At 43.7% G+C, this 16,291-nt stretch overlaps 1 protein-coding gene across 1 annotated transcript in view; it reads right to left on the bottom strand.

Moving 5' to 3' along the window:
• PHF10 (PHD finger protein 10) overlaps positions 1–16,291 on the bottom strand; it is a 539,251-nt gene that overhangs the window by 262,483 nt on the left and 260,477 nt on the right. The window contains exons 5-6 of the mRNA XM_044067805.1: positions 4,299–4,432; positions 4,051–4,200 (exon numbers count right to left, since the gene is read on the bottom strand). Coding sequence (XP_043923740.1) covers positions 4,051–4,200; positions 4,299–4,432 — 284 coding nt within the window. The remainder of the gene's footprint in view (positions 1–4,050; positions 4,201–4,298; positions 4,433–16,291) is intronic.

The raw sequence follows: 16,291 nt of genomic DNA, 5'->3' as shown, positions 1-16,291 counted from the left end.
TGTACCAGATCCTGAAGGGATTTGCGATCAAGGGGTTCAGAAGAAGATAGTTTCTTATGCAATTCATCTAACAAATACTCTTGGTACTGTATCATATGAAATTGACAATTGAATGCCCTCATGGAAAGAGTTGCAGAAGTATACACTTTCTTACCCCATCTCTCTAAAGCTCTGGACTCCCTTTCAGAGGGTAGAGGATTTCTAGCAGTGGCAGCTGCAACCCCTTTTGGGCCCTGGGAAATAGTTTCTGGATCAGCAGAGTGGGCCTTGTACAGGTGTAGATGTGAGTCCGGGACCCTGTAGTACCTATCAGGTTTGGCAGGAGCTGGAGGGAGAGAGTCAGGGGCTGTACTAGCATCAGAGTACACATCATCAATAACATTCAAAACAGGCGGTATAGCTAAAGGCCTATGCTGAGGTAAATGTAAAAAGGTCCTTAATCTCTTTCTAGAATCAGAGAATTCCTGACCCTGCCATTGAAAATGTTCTCTCAGAGTGTAATGTCTCTCCAAAGGAAAACTCTTCAGGAGGGGAGGCCGAGGGAATAGTTTCTTCAGCATCAGAATCCTCATAGGCCGAATAAGCCTCCTCCTGGTGGTCTGACAGAGTAGAGCCATCAGTGGACTCATCTGAGGAGTGGGGGTCAGAGGGCTCAACCCTGGGCCTTTTGTCTGGAGGTGGTTGAGAGCCCCTGTCCGGATGAGGTTGAGAACCTCTAATTAAGGAGATAAGATCCTCCGCTAAGCTAAGAATCTGTGAGCCAGTAGAAGGTCTCTGAGAGGTAACTTTGGGAGGCAAAGCTTTAGTAAGTTTAGCAGCTTTAGCCCTAGAGAAAGCCTTAATGGACATGGATGCAGGAGGTCTGGCTGCACCACGTGCAGGAGTAGACTTGTCTAAAGGAATGGTGTCGGAAGGTTCCTGGACACCAGTTTCAGAAGGTAATTCAATAACCGACTCGGCCGGGGCCTCCGGGGCCGAGGTATTCGGTTGTGTGGTTTCGGTAATCGGAAGTACCACGGACTCGGTTTCAGCCGAGACCGAGACACTCGCGGTAGGCCTAACCGTGGTTTCAGCCGAAACCGCGGCCCGCGTGTGTCGGTCCTTGTCCTTCCGTTTCTTAACTAAATGCGAAGTCGGAGTCTCCGACGGCATCTTGTAAGCAAAACTAGCCCCAAAGAATTCCTCTGCAAACTCCGACCGACGTCTAAGAGTTCGTCGGTTGAAGGAAGCACAGGCTGAACAGGCCGAGACGTTGTGGTCTGGGCCTAGGCAGGGGAGGCAGTAAGAGTGGAAAGCCTTATGAGGTATTTGTTTCCCACAAGTTAAACAATTATTAATTTTATCTGACATCGGCTGAGGCAATTGAGAGTCCCCAACGGGATACTTAGCTTTTTCGAAGTCTTCGGTAGCTGAATCACAGGAGCTGGCCGACTGGCACTTGCGAACTGCTTCTGCTTCGGGCACCACGCGGCAAGAAAGACGGAGGAAAATGGCGTCGGCTGATGCTTTTATACCCCAGACGCTCTGACGTCGGGGAAAGTGCGACATCAGCCGAGGCCAGACCCAGACTTTGGAATCCGGCCGACCGAAGGGCTGCCTGAGGCAGGACAACCCATATGTGATGACTGCAGATGCATCCTTGAAGGACATCGAAGATCGGCCACAGCACTTTTACTCACTAAAAGCTGAGGCAAAGAAGAAGTAGGAAGACAAACCCTGAAAGACTTCTTTGTAAATTTCTTCTTTTTGTGCGCTGCTCCATAGGTAAGCAGAGGAGGAGAATCCGTAGGCAGGCAGCGTAGCCCAGAAGAGTCAATAAGGCCAAAAACAAGAGTACAGTTGTGTAAGTAAACAGAGATGTTTGAATGATCACTACTGCAATAACCTAAGTTACATGGATTATGTTCTGTCTAGGATATAACAGCTGACCAGCTTCCAAAGGTTAACGGCACCTTCCATGTGCCCAGACCATTGGAATCTAAAGGAGAGCAAGGAGAAAAACCAGTGTTGTAGGTGCCAAGCCCATCACAGCTTTCATGTCAACTGAAAGAGGCAGACTAGAGCACAGAAAGATGACAATGCTAGGTAAAAATAATACAAGTTCTCATCCTAGTGCGCGCACGCACACACACAAAAAAAAAAATATATATATATATATATATATATATATATTATACACACACACACAAAATAAAGGGGGTATATCTGGAGCAGCTGCTGAACAGTGATCACTCGAACGTCTACTGTTAAGTTTACTTACACAACTGCAATATGTCCATCATTTGATCACAGATGCAGTAGCCTGAGCTATATGGGTAGAATACCAAAGGGAGGATGATGGATGAAAGTCCAGAAGACCCTGGAGAATGGTCCTAGCAAAGCCTTTCCTAGACCTGGAAAAGGAATTGAGCTTGTAGTGCTTTGCAAAAGCATGTACAAAGGACAAAGATTCTACCTATAGAATATTTCTCGAGTCCACCCCTTTCAAACAGTCACTGAATAAAGCCCAGGCCCTAGTAGATTGTTGACCTGTCCTGGAACTGATGACTTATGATGAGAATACAAAAGGAAATGCATAGGGCAACCATTTGGAAATTCTGTTTTGACACGTTTTCTAATTTCTTACCGTCATACGAAATGAATAACTCAAATGAATTTCTGCAGGTTTTAGTTCTGTCAAGACAATATCAGAGTTGTCAATGGCCATCCAGAGCGAGAAGGATCCATTCTTCCTCATTCTCCCTCATGCCAAGTTCTGGAAAGAAGACACGGAGATGGAAAGCCTGGCTCACAGTAAACATGGATACCGAAAAAAAAAGCTAATGGCCAGTTAGAAAGCCACTTGTTTCAATGCCTGGGCTCACTAGACACCCAGAACACCAGCAATTTATGTTTGCAAGACTATACCACAACTCTTGCCCTTGAGCTACAATGTCACTAAATTGAAGTAAACCTAATGCAGAGGTTGTTTGCTTGCAAACAACTTTGCATTTTACTGCTTCATTTAAAAATCCAGTGTCGGCTGCCTTGTGAGCCATTCTAATCTTAGCCAATTATCCCATTTCAGAATCAAATCCTGTACCTTGTGTTTGTGATGCAAGTACCTTGACCATTATACCAACACCCACACTTCTTTCCCTCACAAGGCAAACAAGACCAAAGTATTTTAAATGTAAAGAAAACACTGGCACACTAAAAAGTATCACAAATCAAGAAATGTAATACAATATCACTACATGGTAAACACACTTGAAAGATTCACTTCCGTGATCTTGGTGGGTCTGCTTTTAGGTGAAATCTGGTAAAGCAAGACTCAATCACTAGGCAGCAGCAGCATTGTTGTTCACTTCAAAGCACCCCAGCAAAATGGACTGGAAATATAAACAACAGAAGAATGCTAACAGCCAGTCAGAAAACACTTGCTTCAGTTGTCTTAAATGACTAGTCCCCAGAACTCCATCGATTTACCGTTTCTCATATGATAACCAAGGTCAAAGTATTCCAAGAAAACACAAAATAGTGGCACACTAAGCATCATAAATAAACACATTTAGAAATAAGTGGTACTAGATGGAATACAATATTCACTCTCCTGATCTTATTGGGGGTACTTTTGGTCCTGATAAAGCATATCTGAATCAGTAGGCAGCAACATGACTGCCCAGTCTAGAGTAGTCTGGCCAAATATATAACTGCTGTTTACACTACTTGGTAGAGCACAGTACTTTCTATTACAACATTTTAGTAAATTATATGGTTTATGTATAACTTGACTCAAGAACGCATATTTGATTGGGCCTTCCCTGAAAGATACCCAAACCTTTCTATGGAGATGGGCCTTACCTTTTCAGGAAAACAACAAATCAGGCACACCTCATGACACAAAATAACATGCCAAATATCTTGATTTTAAAACCTAAAATGTACTCCTAAGTCAGTTCCAGTGACCTGTTAAACAAATCTGATCGAAGAAGCTCAGATTTTTTCTACTTATTTAAGCAAGTTTAATTTCAAAGATCAAAAAATAAGAAAAAAAGATCAGTGTCTTACATGTGTCTGCAAGTCAAAATATGCTCTTCTCTCTTCCATTCGCTCTCTGTTCAAATTGCTGTTGAATTCTGCAGCTCTCTTGGCAGCTTTCTTGATGTATTCAGGAACTTTACCAGGTTCTACCTTCTGTGTGTTTTGCTGCTGCATTTGCTGAAAACATTTTAGATTTTATGGCATTTCTCTCTATAACTATTTTCATTTACTAGACTGTACATTTCAATCACAAAACTGTTATTAAAGACACTTACAGAGTATTCCTTATATCGATCTGTGATCCTCTGTCGTTCCCTTTCTTGTAGTATAACAGAATATTCAGCATGTTTGTTTGGATACTCTTTAATCATTAGATCAATTACTTCATCACTCCTCAAAGCTGTTAAACCTAACATAAAAAAATAATGCAGAAAAATAAGTCTCACTTCCTAGATCAGATTGCTTAGAAAATTAATTTCAGTATAAACAACATTTTCAAAGCCAAACTTTTTACTGCAAAATGTATTTCTTATATTTTTCACCCATAATATATCACAAATTTCCACTCTGATATTTTTGATCTTCCATTGAGATGCAACTCTACAATTTGCTGATTAATAGTCACAAAAGCATAATGATAATAAAGAAAAAGTAAATGAAAAAGTTTGTCCACGGTTACAAAGACTATACCGATTTCTTCTCTTTATCAGACTTGTAATCTTAGAAGGGACACTGTCAACTCTTTATGTATTTTTGTTTACACAGCACTATTCAGCAATGACTTCAACTCAGCAAAGCCAGTTTATCACTTCACTTGCTATCTCTTCAAGCACCTATGAAGTGAATGAGAAAGATGAGATTTTACTAGCTTGTTATGCTCTGCATCTTCAACCCCTTCTCTGTGTCACATAAGTATCATCATCACATGAATACCCAATAAAGAGTGCAACAGCTCAATACAAGTCTTTAATCCTACAAAGCATTCTGAGTGAACACTTTGGGTTAATCACATACCCCCTACAACATACAGCTGTGCAACAACTCTTGCACAGCAGTTAGGTGACATTTTCCACAATGGTAGGAGAATCAGTTTGCAACAAAAATAGAAGTTATGTCCTTACCATAACGTTCCATGTTAGTTGTCTTCTTCTCGCCTTCTTCTTGCTGGATGGGTTCGGAGCCGACCTCGGCTCCGACCCGGCCACTCTAAAAGCTCGAGAGTTGGTTCCACCGGCTCGAGGCTCCCCTTATATCCCACAATGCTAGGCGTGAGTTACCTCAGATCTCGTTTGTAAGCTAGGCCCAGCCTATAGTAGTAATGGAATAATTAGTAGCAAAGTCCACCTCTATAAATAAAGGAAAAAGAAGGGTGACCTACATCCTGATCCAGGAAATATGCACAGCAGAGCATATACCTAAGTACAGAGGTGGTAGAAAGAGAGGTCACAATCACAACTCCTCTAGGTCTGTCCAGGCCAGGGGGCAGGAGGGTGGGACGCAAGAAGAAGGCGAGAAGAAGACAACTAACATGGAACGTTATGGTAAGGACATAACTTCTATATGTTAAGTTGTCTATCTCGCCTTCATTCTTGCTGGATGGGACCGCGTCCCTAGCACCTTGTCCCGGGTTGCCTAACGGAACAGACTCCTGAGAACAGTGGAACCAAAGTTAGCTCTATGCCTAGAAGCTAAATCCAGCTTATAATGAGAAATGAAAGTGTGAGGAGTAGCCCAAGTAGCCGCTGCACAAATAGTGTCAATAGGCAGTCTGTCTTGGAAGGCTAAAGAAGTAGCCAAAGCTCTGGTGGAATGGGCCTTAGGTTTATCAGGCAGCTTTTGGTGTCTAATTTCATATACAAGGGTAATCAGAGATGTTAGCCATCTAGATAATGATACCTTTGAAACTGAAAATCCCTCTCTGCCTTCTGCATAGGAGACAAACAGCTGGTCAGATTTTCTGAATTGTTTTGTTCTATCCAAATAGTACCTCAACTGACGATGAACATCTAGCCAGTGTAATTTTTGTTCAGACCTATTGGAATATTCTGGAAAAAAGACAGGGAGGTCAATGCTTTGATTTAGATTTGATGTCGAGACTACCTTAGGCAAAAGGACGGGTTCGTTCGTAAGGATACCCTGTCCTTATGAAACAATATATAAGGAGGTCGACAGCTGAGTGCTTGAAGTTCTGAAACTCTTCTAGCTGAAGTAATAGCTACCAGAAAGAGAGTCTTCCATGATAGCAATTTTAAAGAACAGGAGGCTGCAGGTTCGAAAGGGGGAAGAATCAAAGAAGTAAGAACTAAATTTAGGTCCCAAGGAGAAGGAGGATTTCTTATAGGAGGTCTGAGAAGAAAAACTCCTTTCAAAAAGGCTTTGCAAAGCTTGTGGGACATTAAGGCAGACTCAGAAATACCTACATGAAAGTTAGAAATAGCTGCCAATTGAACTTTAAGAGTAGAAGGAGATGAACCTGCATGGAAGAGTTCAGCTAGAAAATCAAGGACTATTTGGATGGAAGCAGTGAAAGGATCTATGTCCTTTCCTTGAGCCCAATAAGTGAAGCGTTTCCACTTACTCAAATAAATCTTCCGAGTGGAAGATTTATGGGAAGCTATCAAAATATTTCGAACGGAGTGAGATAATTGAGGAAGCCTGGCTAAGGTTGGAACTGGAGGAACTAAGCAGTGAGGTTCAGAGAGGGGAGGGAGCGATGTAACTGACCCGACTGATGGATCAACAGATCTGGAACTAGGTCCAGATGCCACGGTCGCTCCAATAGAAATTGATGTAGAAAGGGGAACCACACCTGTCGAGGCCAGTAAGGAGCAATGAGGATCAATGAGGCCTTCTGAATGATAGCTTTCTGTATCACTTGAGAGATTAGTGGGAAGGGAGGAAATGCATACAGAAGTCCCCGGGGCCAAACTTGGACTAGAGCGTCTCTGCTGGATTGGCCTGGTAAAGGGAATAGAGTGAAAAATTCTCTGCACTTGCTGTTTTGGGGAGTAGCAAAAAGATCGCAGCAAGGCTGACCCCACTTGAGGAAAATTTCTCTCACAACAGAGTCTTTCAGAGACCACTCGTGAGGCATGAGAATAGCTCTGCTCAACTTGTCCACAATTTGATTGGACTTCCCGGGGATGTGCGTTGCTATCAGAAATCGCTGAGAAGAAATCGCCCATTGCCACAGTCTGAGTGCTTCTCGACACAGGGGGTATGACCTGGTTCCGCCTTGTTTGTTGATGTACCACACTACAGACATATTGTCTGTCTGGATTTCAATCGTTCCCAAGGGAAGAGAGTCTTGAAGGGCTTGCAACGCTAAAAGCACTGCTCTCATCTCTAGAACATTTATGTGCAAGTGGCATTCGTTTGGTTGCCATGTGCCCTGGACCGTCCTGCCCTGATAATGCCCCCCCCACCCGATCAGGGAGGCATCCGTTGTCAGAGTAGCAACCGGAGGGGGTGGAACAAAGGGTCTTCCCAACAAGAGCTGAGGGAAGACATCCACCACATGAGATGATTTCTGCACGCTTGCGTGATCATAATGGTGTGAGACATTGGAAGTTGCTGGTATGACCATTGTGTGAAGAGCATCCATTGAAGGATCCGCATGTGGAATCTTGCTAACGGAAGCAGAGGTATGGCCGCCGCCATAATTCCCAACACCTTCAGAACTAACCTGGCTTTGATTCTGTTGTTGTTGAAAAGGAGTGAGACCAGTTTGTGAATGTCTGCTATTCTCTGATGTGTTAGTCTCGCAGACATGTCCACCGTGTCCAGATTTGCGCCTATGAAAGTAATAGCACGACAAGGCGACAAAACAGACTTTTCGCAATTTATTGAAATGCCTAACTTTTGACAAATGCGAAAGGTATAATCTCTGGCCACCAGAAGGAGATGCTTGGTGGGAGCTGTGAGGAGCCAGTCGTCCAAATATGGAAACACCTGGAATCCTTGTCGTCTCAGGTGAGAAGCTACCACTGCCATGCATTTGGTAAACACCGGGGCAGTGGTGAGACCAAAGGGCAGGGCCCTGAACTGAAAATGACTGGTTCCCAGCCTGAAGCGGAGGAATCTTCTGGAGCGTCTGTTCATTTTTATGTGATAGTACGCATCCTGAAGGTCTATAGAGCACATCCAGTTTCCTTTGCCCAAAAGGGGAAGGATGGATTGTAGCGTGACCATCCGAAATCTTGTTTTCTTGACTGATCTGTTCAAGATACTGAGATCCAAAATTGGTCTCCAGTCCCCTGTTTTCTTTGGAACTAAAAGAACCTTGAGTAGATTCCGGATCCTTGCTGGTCTGCTGGAACTGGCTGAATTGCTCTTTTTGCAAGCAGTTTTGAAATTTCCAAAACCGCTAGATCCCTTTGAGCGGGTGGAACATCTGGAAGGGATTTTTTTGATTGGTTTGGAATGCGAAGAAAGGGGATAGAATAGCCTTGTGGAATGATGGACTGTACCCATTTGTCTTGAGTCAGGGATAGCCAGGCTTCTGGGTACAGTGACAATCTTCCCCCGACTGCCTCCGAAGGTGGGCAGTCGGGCAACACCTCAGGGATGCTGAAAGGGCTTGTCAGAGAAGGCTTCTCGATTGCCCTGGTTCTGCGGACCCCCCCTGCCCCTAGGGCGACGTCTACCATTGTTATTCCCGCCTCTGCCTCTGGCGGGGAAACAACTCTGTACGTCAGGCGAAGTCCCTTGAGATTGTTTACGGAACCACATCTTTCCACCTTTCTGGCCTTTGGGGTAAGGCCTAGAAGGAGTAGAAAAACGGACGGACGGCAGAAAGGGTCTTGCCATCAGTTTCGCACCTAGTCAAGGTTTCTTTCACTTGAGGACCAAAGAGAGATGATCCATCAAACGGGGAGTTAGTGAAAGACGTCTTGAAGGGGTCCGCAAAATTGCATAGCCGCATCCAGGCATGCCTACGTAAGGCCACACCTGTCCCTGCGGCCCTACTCGCTCCATCAGCCGCGTAAGAAAGAAGGCGCATGGAGGAGTTGGTTATGGAATTAAGGGTAGCCAGCTGCGTGTTCATCTTATCTTGAAAACCCGCAGCTGTAGGGTCCTTTAACATTTCACTTGCTTCTTTGATCAAGTCCCTTTGAAGACGAGTAAAATGGCATAGGTAGTTCAGCGAACGCATGGTAAATGTCGCTGACGAGAACATCCGCTTCCGTACCTGTCCATGGACCTAGATTCCTTGTTAGGTGGATGGACAGGTACTGAAGGATCAGCTAGCTCCTTCTTAGTGGCAGCAGCTACCACCATAGCATCCACAGAGACTCCTTTTGTCAAGAACTGCTTGTCTGCTGGTGCCGTTATGAATTTGGAGGGTCTCCTGGGAGTGGGGTCCACTGAATCAGGAGCCGTCCATGCCTTCTTAGCAACCACCTGCATGAGGGGGTCAAAGGGGGGGGGACACCCAGGAGGTGGAAGGGCGAGAGCCAAACGCCTCAAGATACACAGATTCATCCTCCGAAGGGTTGAGGGCTGGCCAATTTCCCCTCTGCTTCAGGATCTCTAGAATGTCTGCAAATGAGACATCTTCAGAAGGGGAACAGGGGGAACCCTCAGAATCATCTAAATCTGTGTCAGATGTGATGGACTCAGGTGAGTCAATGTGTTTCCTCTTACACTTCCTCTTCCGAGGGGGCTCTTCTGCCAAATCAGGAGAGGCCTCGGAAGAGGATGAAATCCCCACAGGGGGTTCCTGAGGAGCTGGCTCTCTGCGGTCCGGGATGAGGGAGTGAGTCGACTTGACCTGAGGTACCGTAGAGGGAGGGGCGGACGGAGCCGACTGTGGAGTAGAGCCAGGCTCTAACACACTCCGCATGACCTCAAATGCACCCCTGTCAGGCAAAGCCAGAGGTCCCCGCTCCGAGAAGCTAAGAACCTCCCTCGGCACCGACAGTGATGGCTCCGAGGCCGATGTCGGAGCCGAACTCACCAGCGCCGAAGCACCGAGAGGGAGAGGGGGGTGAGACAAGGGTCCGATGCCACTCACCCCCTCGGAGCAGACGAGGGAAGTCCGGCGCCGAGATTCTTCCAAGGAAGAAATCGGAGCCGACGACTGAGCCGAAGACAATTGTTTGTATCGGCTCCGACGCTATCACAGTCTCGGTTCCGACGCGACCCGGCTCCGAGCTCAAGAGAGTCGAAGGAGGAATATATTGATGGACGGGGGCAGGCATCGACTGATGAGTCGGGCTCTGAAGCATCTGGGCCAGTGCCTTGGACTTAAGAAGTCGACTCACTACCCTCTGAAGGTCATGATCCGACAGCCTCGATGACCTACAGGAGTGAGATCTTTGGCTCCGTTCAGACAGCAGGGGAGATCCTGGAGCCGAATGAACGGAGCCAAGGGATGTTGACCTGGACCTCTTCCTAGTTGTCGGCTCCGAAGGTCTGGTCGGAGCCGACACAGGAATTTCTAATACCTCGGCTCCAGCCGGAGCCGAGGGAACCACAGAAACTGTGGACTGAGACTCATCGGCTCCAGCCGGAGCCGATGTAGGCAAAGGTTTAGAAACCTTAGGTCTCGGCTCAGTTGTCGGAGCCGAAGACCTAGATGGCTTAGAGGGCTTCCCTGTAGACAAAGAAAGGGAATCCTCTGGCTTGAGTAAGCCCCTTAAAATTAACTTATTTTTTCTTTCCTGCAGGACCCTGGGGCTGAAGCCATGGCAAACAGCACAGGAGTCCTGCAGGTGCAAAGGTCCCAGACAGTAGACACAAGAAGTGTGAGCGTCTGTCAGAGACATTTTCTGACAGCACGCATCACACTTCTTGAATCCAGAGACCTTTGCTTCTTTAGACATCTCAAAAGGTGTAATCACACACACAGTCACAAACACACTGATTACACCCTGTCTAGTTTAACTTAAAATAAAACAACTAGCTAGGTTTTTTAAAGTAAGAAAATATAACACACACACTCCACTAAGGGAAAGAAAAAAGGCCTGTAGGCCCAAGGGAAGAACTTAAAGTTCTTGTGGGAAAAAAACAGGAATTTTAAGAAAGGGGATAAGAATTCCTGTAAACTAAGGGAAATAAGTATAAATATTAAAATTAAAGGGGTTTTAATACACTAACTTTACAAGAAAAGTCACTTACCAAGAACCGGTAGAAAACCAACACCTCGATCGCTGTAGCGGCAAACGAGATCTGAGGTAACTCACGCCTAGCATTGTGGGATATAAGGGGAGCCTCGAGCCGGTGAAACCAACTCTCGAGCTTTTAGAGTGGCCGAGTCGGAGCCAAGGTCGGCTCCGAACCCATCCAGCAAGAATGAAGGCGAGATAGACAACTTAACATCGATGGTTAGTTCTAACGCTATATCTTACAGCATTTACAACTACAGCAGCCAATATTCAATACATACTTTGGCAGTAAGTTACAGAGGAACCATCACTACCCTGAAGCAGATGTTGTAGCCATATCAGATTATAGAGAAAGGTTTCTTTAGTTCATCTCTGCCAAAATCAACAGCAGCAACAAAATCAAAAAATCAAAAGCCCTAAAACCTAGCCTGTAACAAATGAAAAGCAGAGCAAAATAAAGGTAGAAGGAAGGAAGACAAGTGAGTGGTACCTGCTGCAAGAGACGTGTCTTTTAATATTTACATTTACAAGGAGTATTCAAACTGTGCTATCTATATTCAAAGTTCGCTCTTACAGCAAGTATTGCCCAATCAGGTATGTTTTCTATGTAGTAAAATATGGAATGCTGCCAGCCAGAACTACAAGATGGAGTAACTTATTACAAGAGCATGCCCAGAGGACCAAACTATCAGTCATCTCTCTTTTTTAAGAAAGTATGTCATAGTTACAGTACTTGTAAAAGGTCTGAATCAAGGTCAAGGTTGATTTTATGTAAATATTACAAGTTTATAAATTTCAGGAAAAAAAATATTTTCAAAATGTTGATAAAGGCCTCCTGATTGACTTCATCAACAAGTTTACTTACTTTTTTACAAATGTTAATGCACTTACTACTACACTACTAAAGGTACTGTTTGTGATACTATGCAGTGTCTGGCTCATGCAAAGAAAACTAAGCTGTGATACGATCCCCTTACTCTGTTTATCTGTTTAACTCTGACCAATAAAAGCTTAATGGCTGTTGAAAGTTTAACCTCTACCTGTCCTTTGATCTCCTATTTTGTCTTTCAGGGACACCAAGCTAATGAAGTGAAGGGCTAAAAATAGAGCTTGGATGTAGCTTTAGCCAAAGTGATTTGAGTAATTTAGATGACTCAGTGATGCAAAGAAACAGTATACACCTGTGCTACTGTCAACCTAAATTCAAGAACAGAACAGGGTGTGATAAAAAAAGAGGCAAGGATGCACAGCTGATGATCAGCTCTTCTTTTTTTTTTTGGGGGGGGGGGGTCCACAAAGTAATAATATCCTACACTGGAAGTTGAATGGTTACCCTCCCAAGAAAACAAATGGAGCTGGCATGCAACTATATGAAGTGATGCCAGTGACATGATGTCATTAACAGATGCTTTATCCAGATCCAGGAGAGGAAGCTCATGGTACAATGAAAAGCTCTTCCCGACTTCTTTCAATGTCGACTGCATAAATATCCTCATACGCTGCTGTCTACCACTTGCCCTACTCCCTCATATGACAGTCTAGCAAGGGAGAAAATAGGAAGATTATGTCTACTAGGCAGGAAAAGAAGTCTGCTGATGGACAGATGCATAAAAAGAAGAGACTGCAGCACATCTGAATCCTGCAAAGCTGTGAACTTGAAATGAGGAATCTGTCAACTTCCGGAGAACAATACTTTCTCCCAATATTTAACTCTTCTCTGTAGCCATTCACTTTAGTCCACTTCTACATGTAGAACATATTTGAGGAAAGCAAGAACAATTGGTCTCTTAAAAGCTATTTGTTCTCATCTTTGATTAATGAGAAATACACAGACATACTTGAGAACAGGCTACCCTTGTATACTACAGTTCTAGAAGGAATTCCTGGAATTAGAGAACAAAACATGTAGAGGAGGAGTACAAAAATAGGCAGAGAACCATACATTAAACAATCTGATCTGCGCCATAGGCACTTCCAGTAGAAGTAAACTCTCAAACTCAATGGCTATAGTTTTGACCATCTCATCTTCAGCTCTAAGTCTGCATACATCTGCTTACAACTATCAGTGATTTGACAATTCAGACCACAACGGATCCTTCATCTTAACACAAGATGAAGAAGACAGAAGGGGATGGGGGAGCTGAAACAGACGGAACTACAAACCAATTATGAGAAGGCCTAACATGGGCAAACAAAACAATAATCTGTACCAAAAGAAGTGGTGAGAGTGCAAATAACAGTGTCAGATGCAGGCATGCTCTGTGACATACAGGGATGAAGCCCTGACTACTGATGTCCCCAGCCTGAAAAGAAGACATGCAGCTAGAGAAGCACTTGCTGGGAACAAAGAGTAAGCTACTGCTTGCTTGTTTTGCACATATGCCATCATCGATCCCTGGCAGAGATCATAGGTGAACTAGAAGCATGGCTTAAGGGTTTGGGGGTTGGCAGGACTTTCCTGGGATTATGACACTTGTGACTGCAGATGAAAAGGACCACAAAATCCCACTGCACCCACACACAATGAAAACTCACTGGTATGCTCTGGGGAAAAGGTACAACTTTATCATAAAAAGTTATCTGATAGCTGACTAGATGACAGCTGCATGTCTGCAAATAAACAAGGAATTTAAAGGGTTTAAGAGCAGATGATGATGTAGCATTTCTGGAGGTGCACAGCAACAAAGTGCATGCATATTAAGTGTCACTGCACAAAATGTCTTCTGTGGTAAACTGCAAATTTTGCCTGGATGTAGTCAAGTATCTTTCAGGAATCTTATTAACGTATCAGAGACCGAAAGAGAGCTTTTCCATTTTCCACTCTTGTATACAGGAAACATGCAAAGTTAATCTGCAATCAGATTTTCTATCAGATTATCTATCCAATTAAACATCTAGAAGACTCTGTGCTTGACAGAATGTCCAGTATCAAACATCAATCTTCTGATACTAGGTACATCCAATCTGAATATATTCCAGCATAATTGTTTGCTGACCTACATTGTTCTGTTGCTTTACTTGATCTTACTTTGCTTCTTGGAATAGAAACAGAAATAGTCAATAGATGAAAACAAGGTTTGCATAGTATCTCCCTCATCTGCTTCTTTACCACAGCTTGCATTTCTTAGCAAAGAAAACATCAAGGGTATTAAGACTTGAAATGAAAACGGCAATCCTCACTAACCTTACTTTAAGTTTTTAGTGGTGCCCAGTACACTTCATGCAAGTTAACAGCTTTGCTGCACATGTAGCAGAGCTTTTTGAATTTCATCTCAAGATGAATACTCAATAGCAGCAAAGCTTGCAGACCTAAGCATTTGAACTCAGACGACGAGAATGGAATTTACATTACTACTCCTGTCTGCTTTTTTGTCCATTAAGTTCCCCTATGTTAACTCAATCTGACTTTGGTGCAAAAGAAAACCACAGTGATGTGTAGACCTAAATGGGAAACGCTATCCAAAAATAGAAAAATATCTTTCATCTCATCTTGATGTTATATGCAGTAGTACTGCACCAAAATCACTTTAAATACGTTACTTATACTTTTAACAGCTTATATATCAAAATGGCTGTGATGGGGACTGCCATACTAGTGATTTTATTTTTCAGTCTCTCTGCCTTCCACCAAGAATGCAGTTTGGATTGCTAAAATACAGAACAGCTACACTTGATAAAATGTTTTCCTCTCTAATTAGATGAAGTTGTGGGTCACTTTTCTTTTCAGATCTATGAAAGTAGTGCCATTGCTTTTTTGCCTAACATGCTTGCTGACCATCAAGCATCCCTTCATTATTTCTTCAATTACAATGCGTATCCCCAGCCCAGAGGTAAAAGCCAACCTGAGGGGCTGTCATTGAGGCAGCCATGAAAGTGGTTTGTGTTCTCTTAGGCCTCCCAGCACTGATGGTGCTATTATAAGGCCCTAATCTCACCCCTTGTTGCTGACATCTGCCTGCATTAACTTGCCCATGTGTGCTTCCATCCACAGGGTATGAGTGCCACTGTTACAACCTTGGGATTGCCAAACCCACAAACTCTAATCCTAAATGTTTTAATGCTGTTAAAGTCTCCACTTGAAATGTCACAAATAGCTGACTGGAAGTACCACGCTCCCCCCAAATGGGCATCGGTTGCTCTTTCCCATCCTCCCATGCCAGCTATTCCAGCATCTGAATTACTAGTAAAACTGTGGTCAAATGTGTCAGTCAGGGATTTAGCCCTGTATTTTACAGAACTGTGTGTGTCAGTTATTTTCTTTTAATTACTGTGACCTGTGTTTACTGTTATGTTGGCTAAGCTATCCATTTTACATTTAATTTTTTTTTCAAAACAAAAAGATGAAAAGGCAAGAAATTTAAGCATTCAAAAGTGTTTCCTTAAAACAAGCTGGGACGTCCTTGCACTGGCCCAGTAATCAAGGAGCCTCAATCCCCACCACTGGCAACAGTGACAGAAGTGCACAATGGGAGGATTACAAGTGCACATACAGTCAAGTGCAACTTCCCTTAAGAGTACACAGTGATCACAGTCAGTCTGGGTCCAGTCTCTCCCTCTTTCTCCAGATCCCCAATAAGACTACCCACTGGCACAGCTATAGGGTTGAGACCTCAGCCGAGTGGCCAAGCTAAGACCTCTATCATCCTCTCTGCCCAACCAGTGCTTCGTGTCCCTGCCCAAGTAGCTGACACACACACACTTTCAGATTTGATTTATATACAATCATACACACACACACCTGGGAAAGGCTGGCACAGGTTTACTAGCTATGCACCCCTTTTGCACAGACTATAAGGCAGTTCCAGCTGCCACCAGCCAACTCTTTATCAGCTACTTTTAAGTCCCTTAACAAAGGGTGTCCAATCCTACTATGTACTGTTACTAATAATCCAAATGGTAGTTTTGACCAAGTGCCAGGCTATTAGGAATGGTCAGTACAGTGTCACCAAATACAAATGCAAGTACTCTTAAGAGCTTAAATATGTCTAACAAATATCAGCCACAATGACAGGTTTAAATATATTTAATAATAAAAGAACAAGACAATACTCAACTCAATACAGTGACTGCAGAGTTCAAAATCACAGGAAATATTTTAAAACAACATTGCAGGACGGTCTCAAATAAATACAGAAAACATCTAAACTAATCTTTATTAT

Source organism: Protopterus annectens, chromosome 1.part0 (genome assembly GCF_019279795.1).
Source record: "Protopterus annectens isolate FY-2018-M chromosome 1.part0, PAN1.0, whole genome shotgun sequence".
NCBI classification, from domain to species: domain Eukaryota; kingdom Metazoa; phylum Chordata; order Ceratodontiformes; family Protopteridae; genus Protopterus; species Protopterus annectens.
Note: the sequence above shows the minus strand (reverse complement) of the source record. Positions and strands in the feature narration are given on the sequence as shown.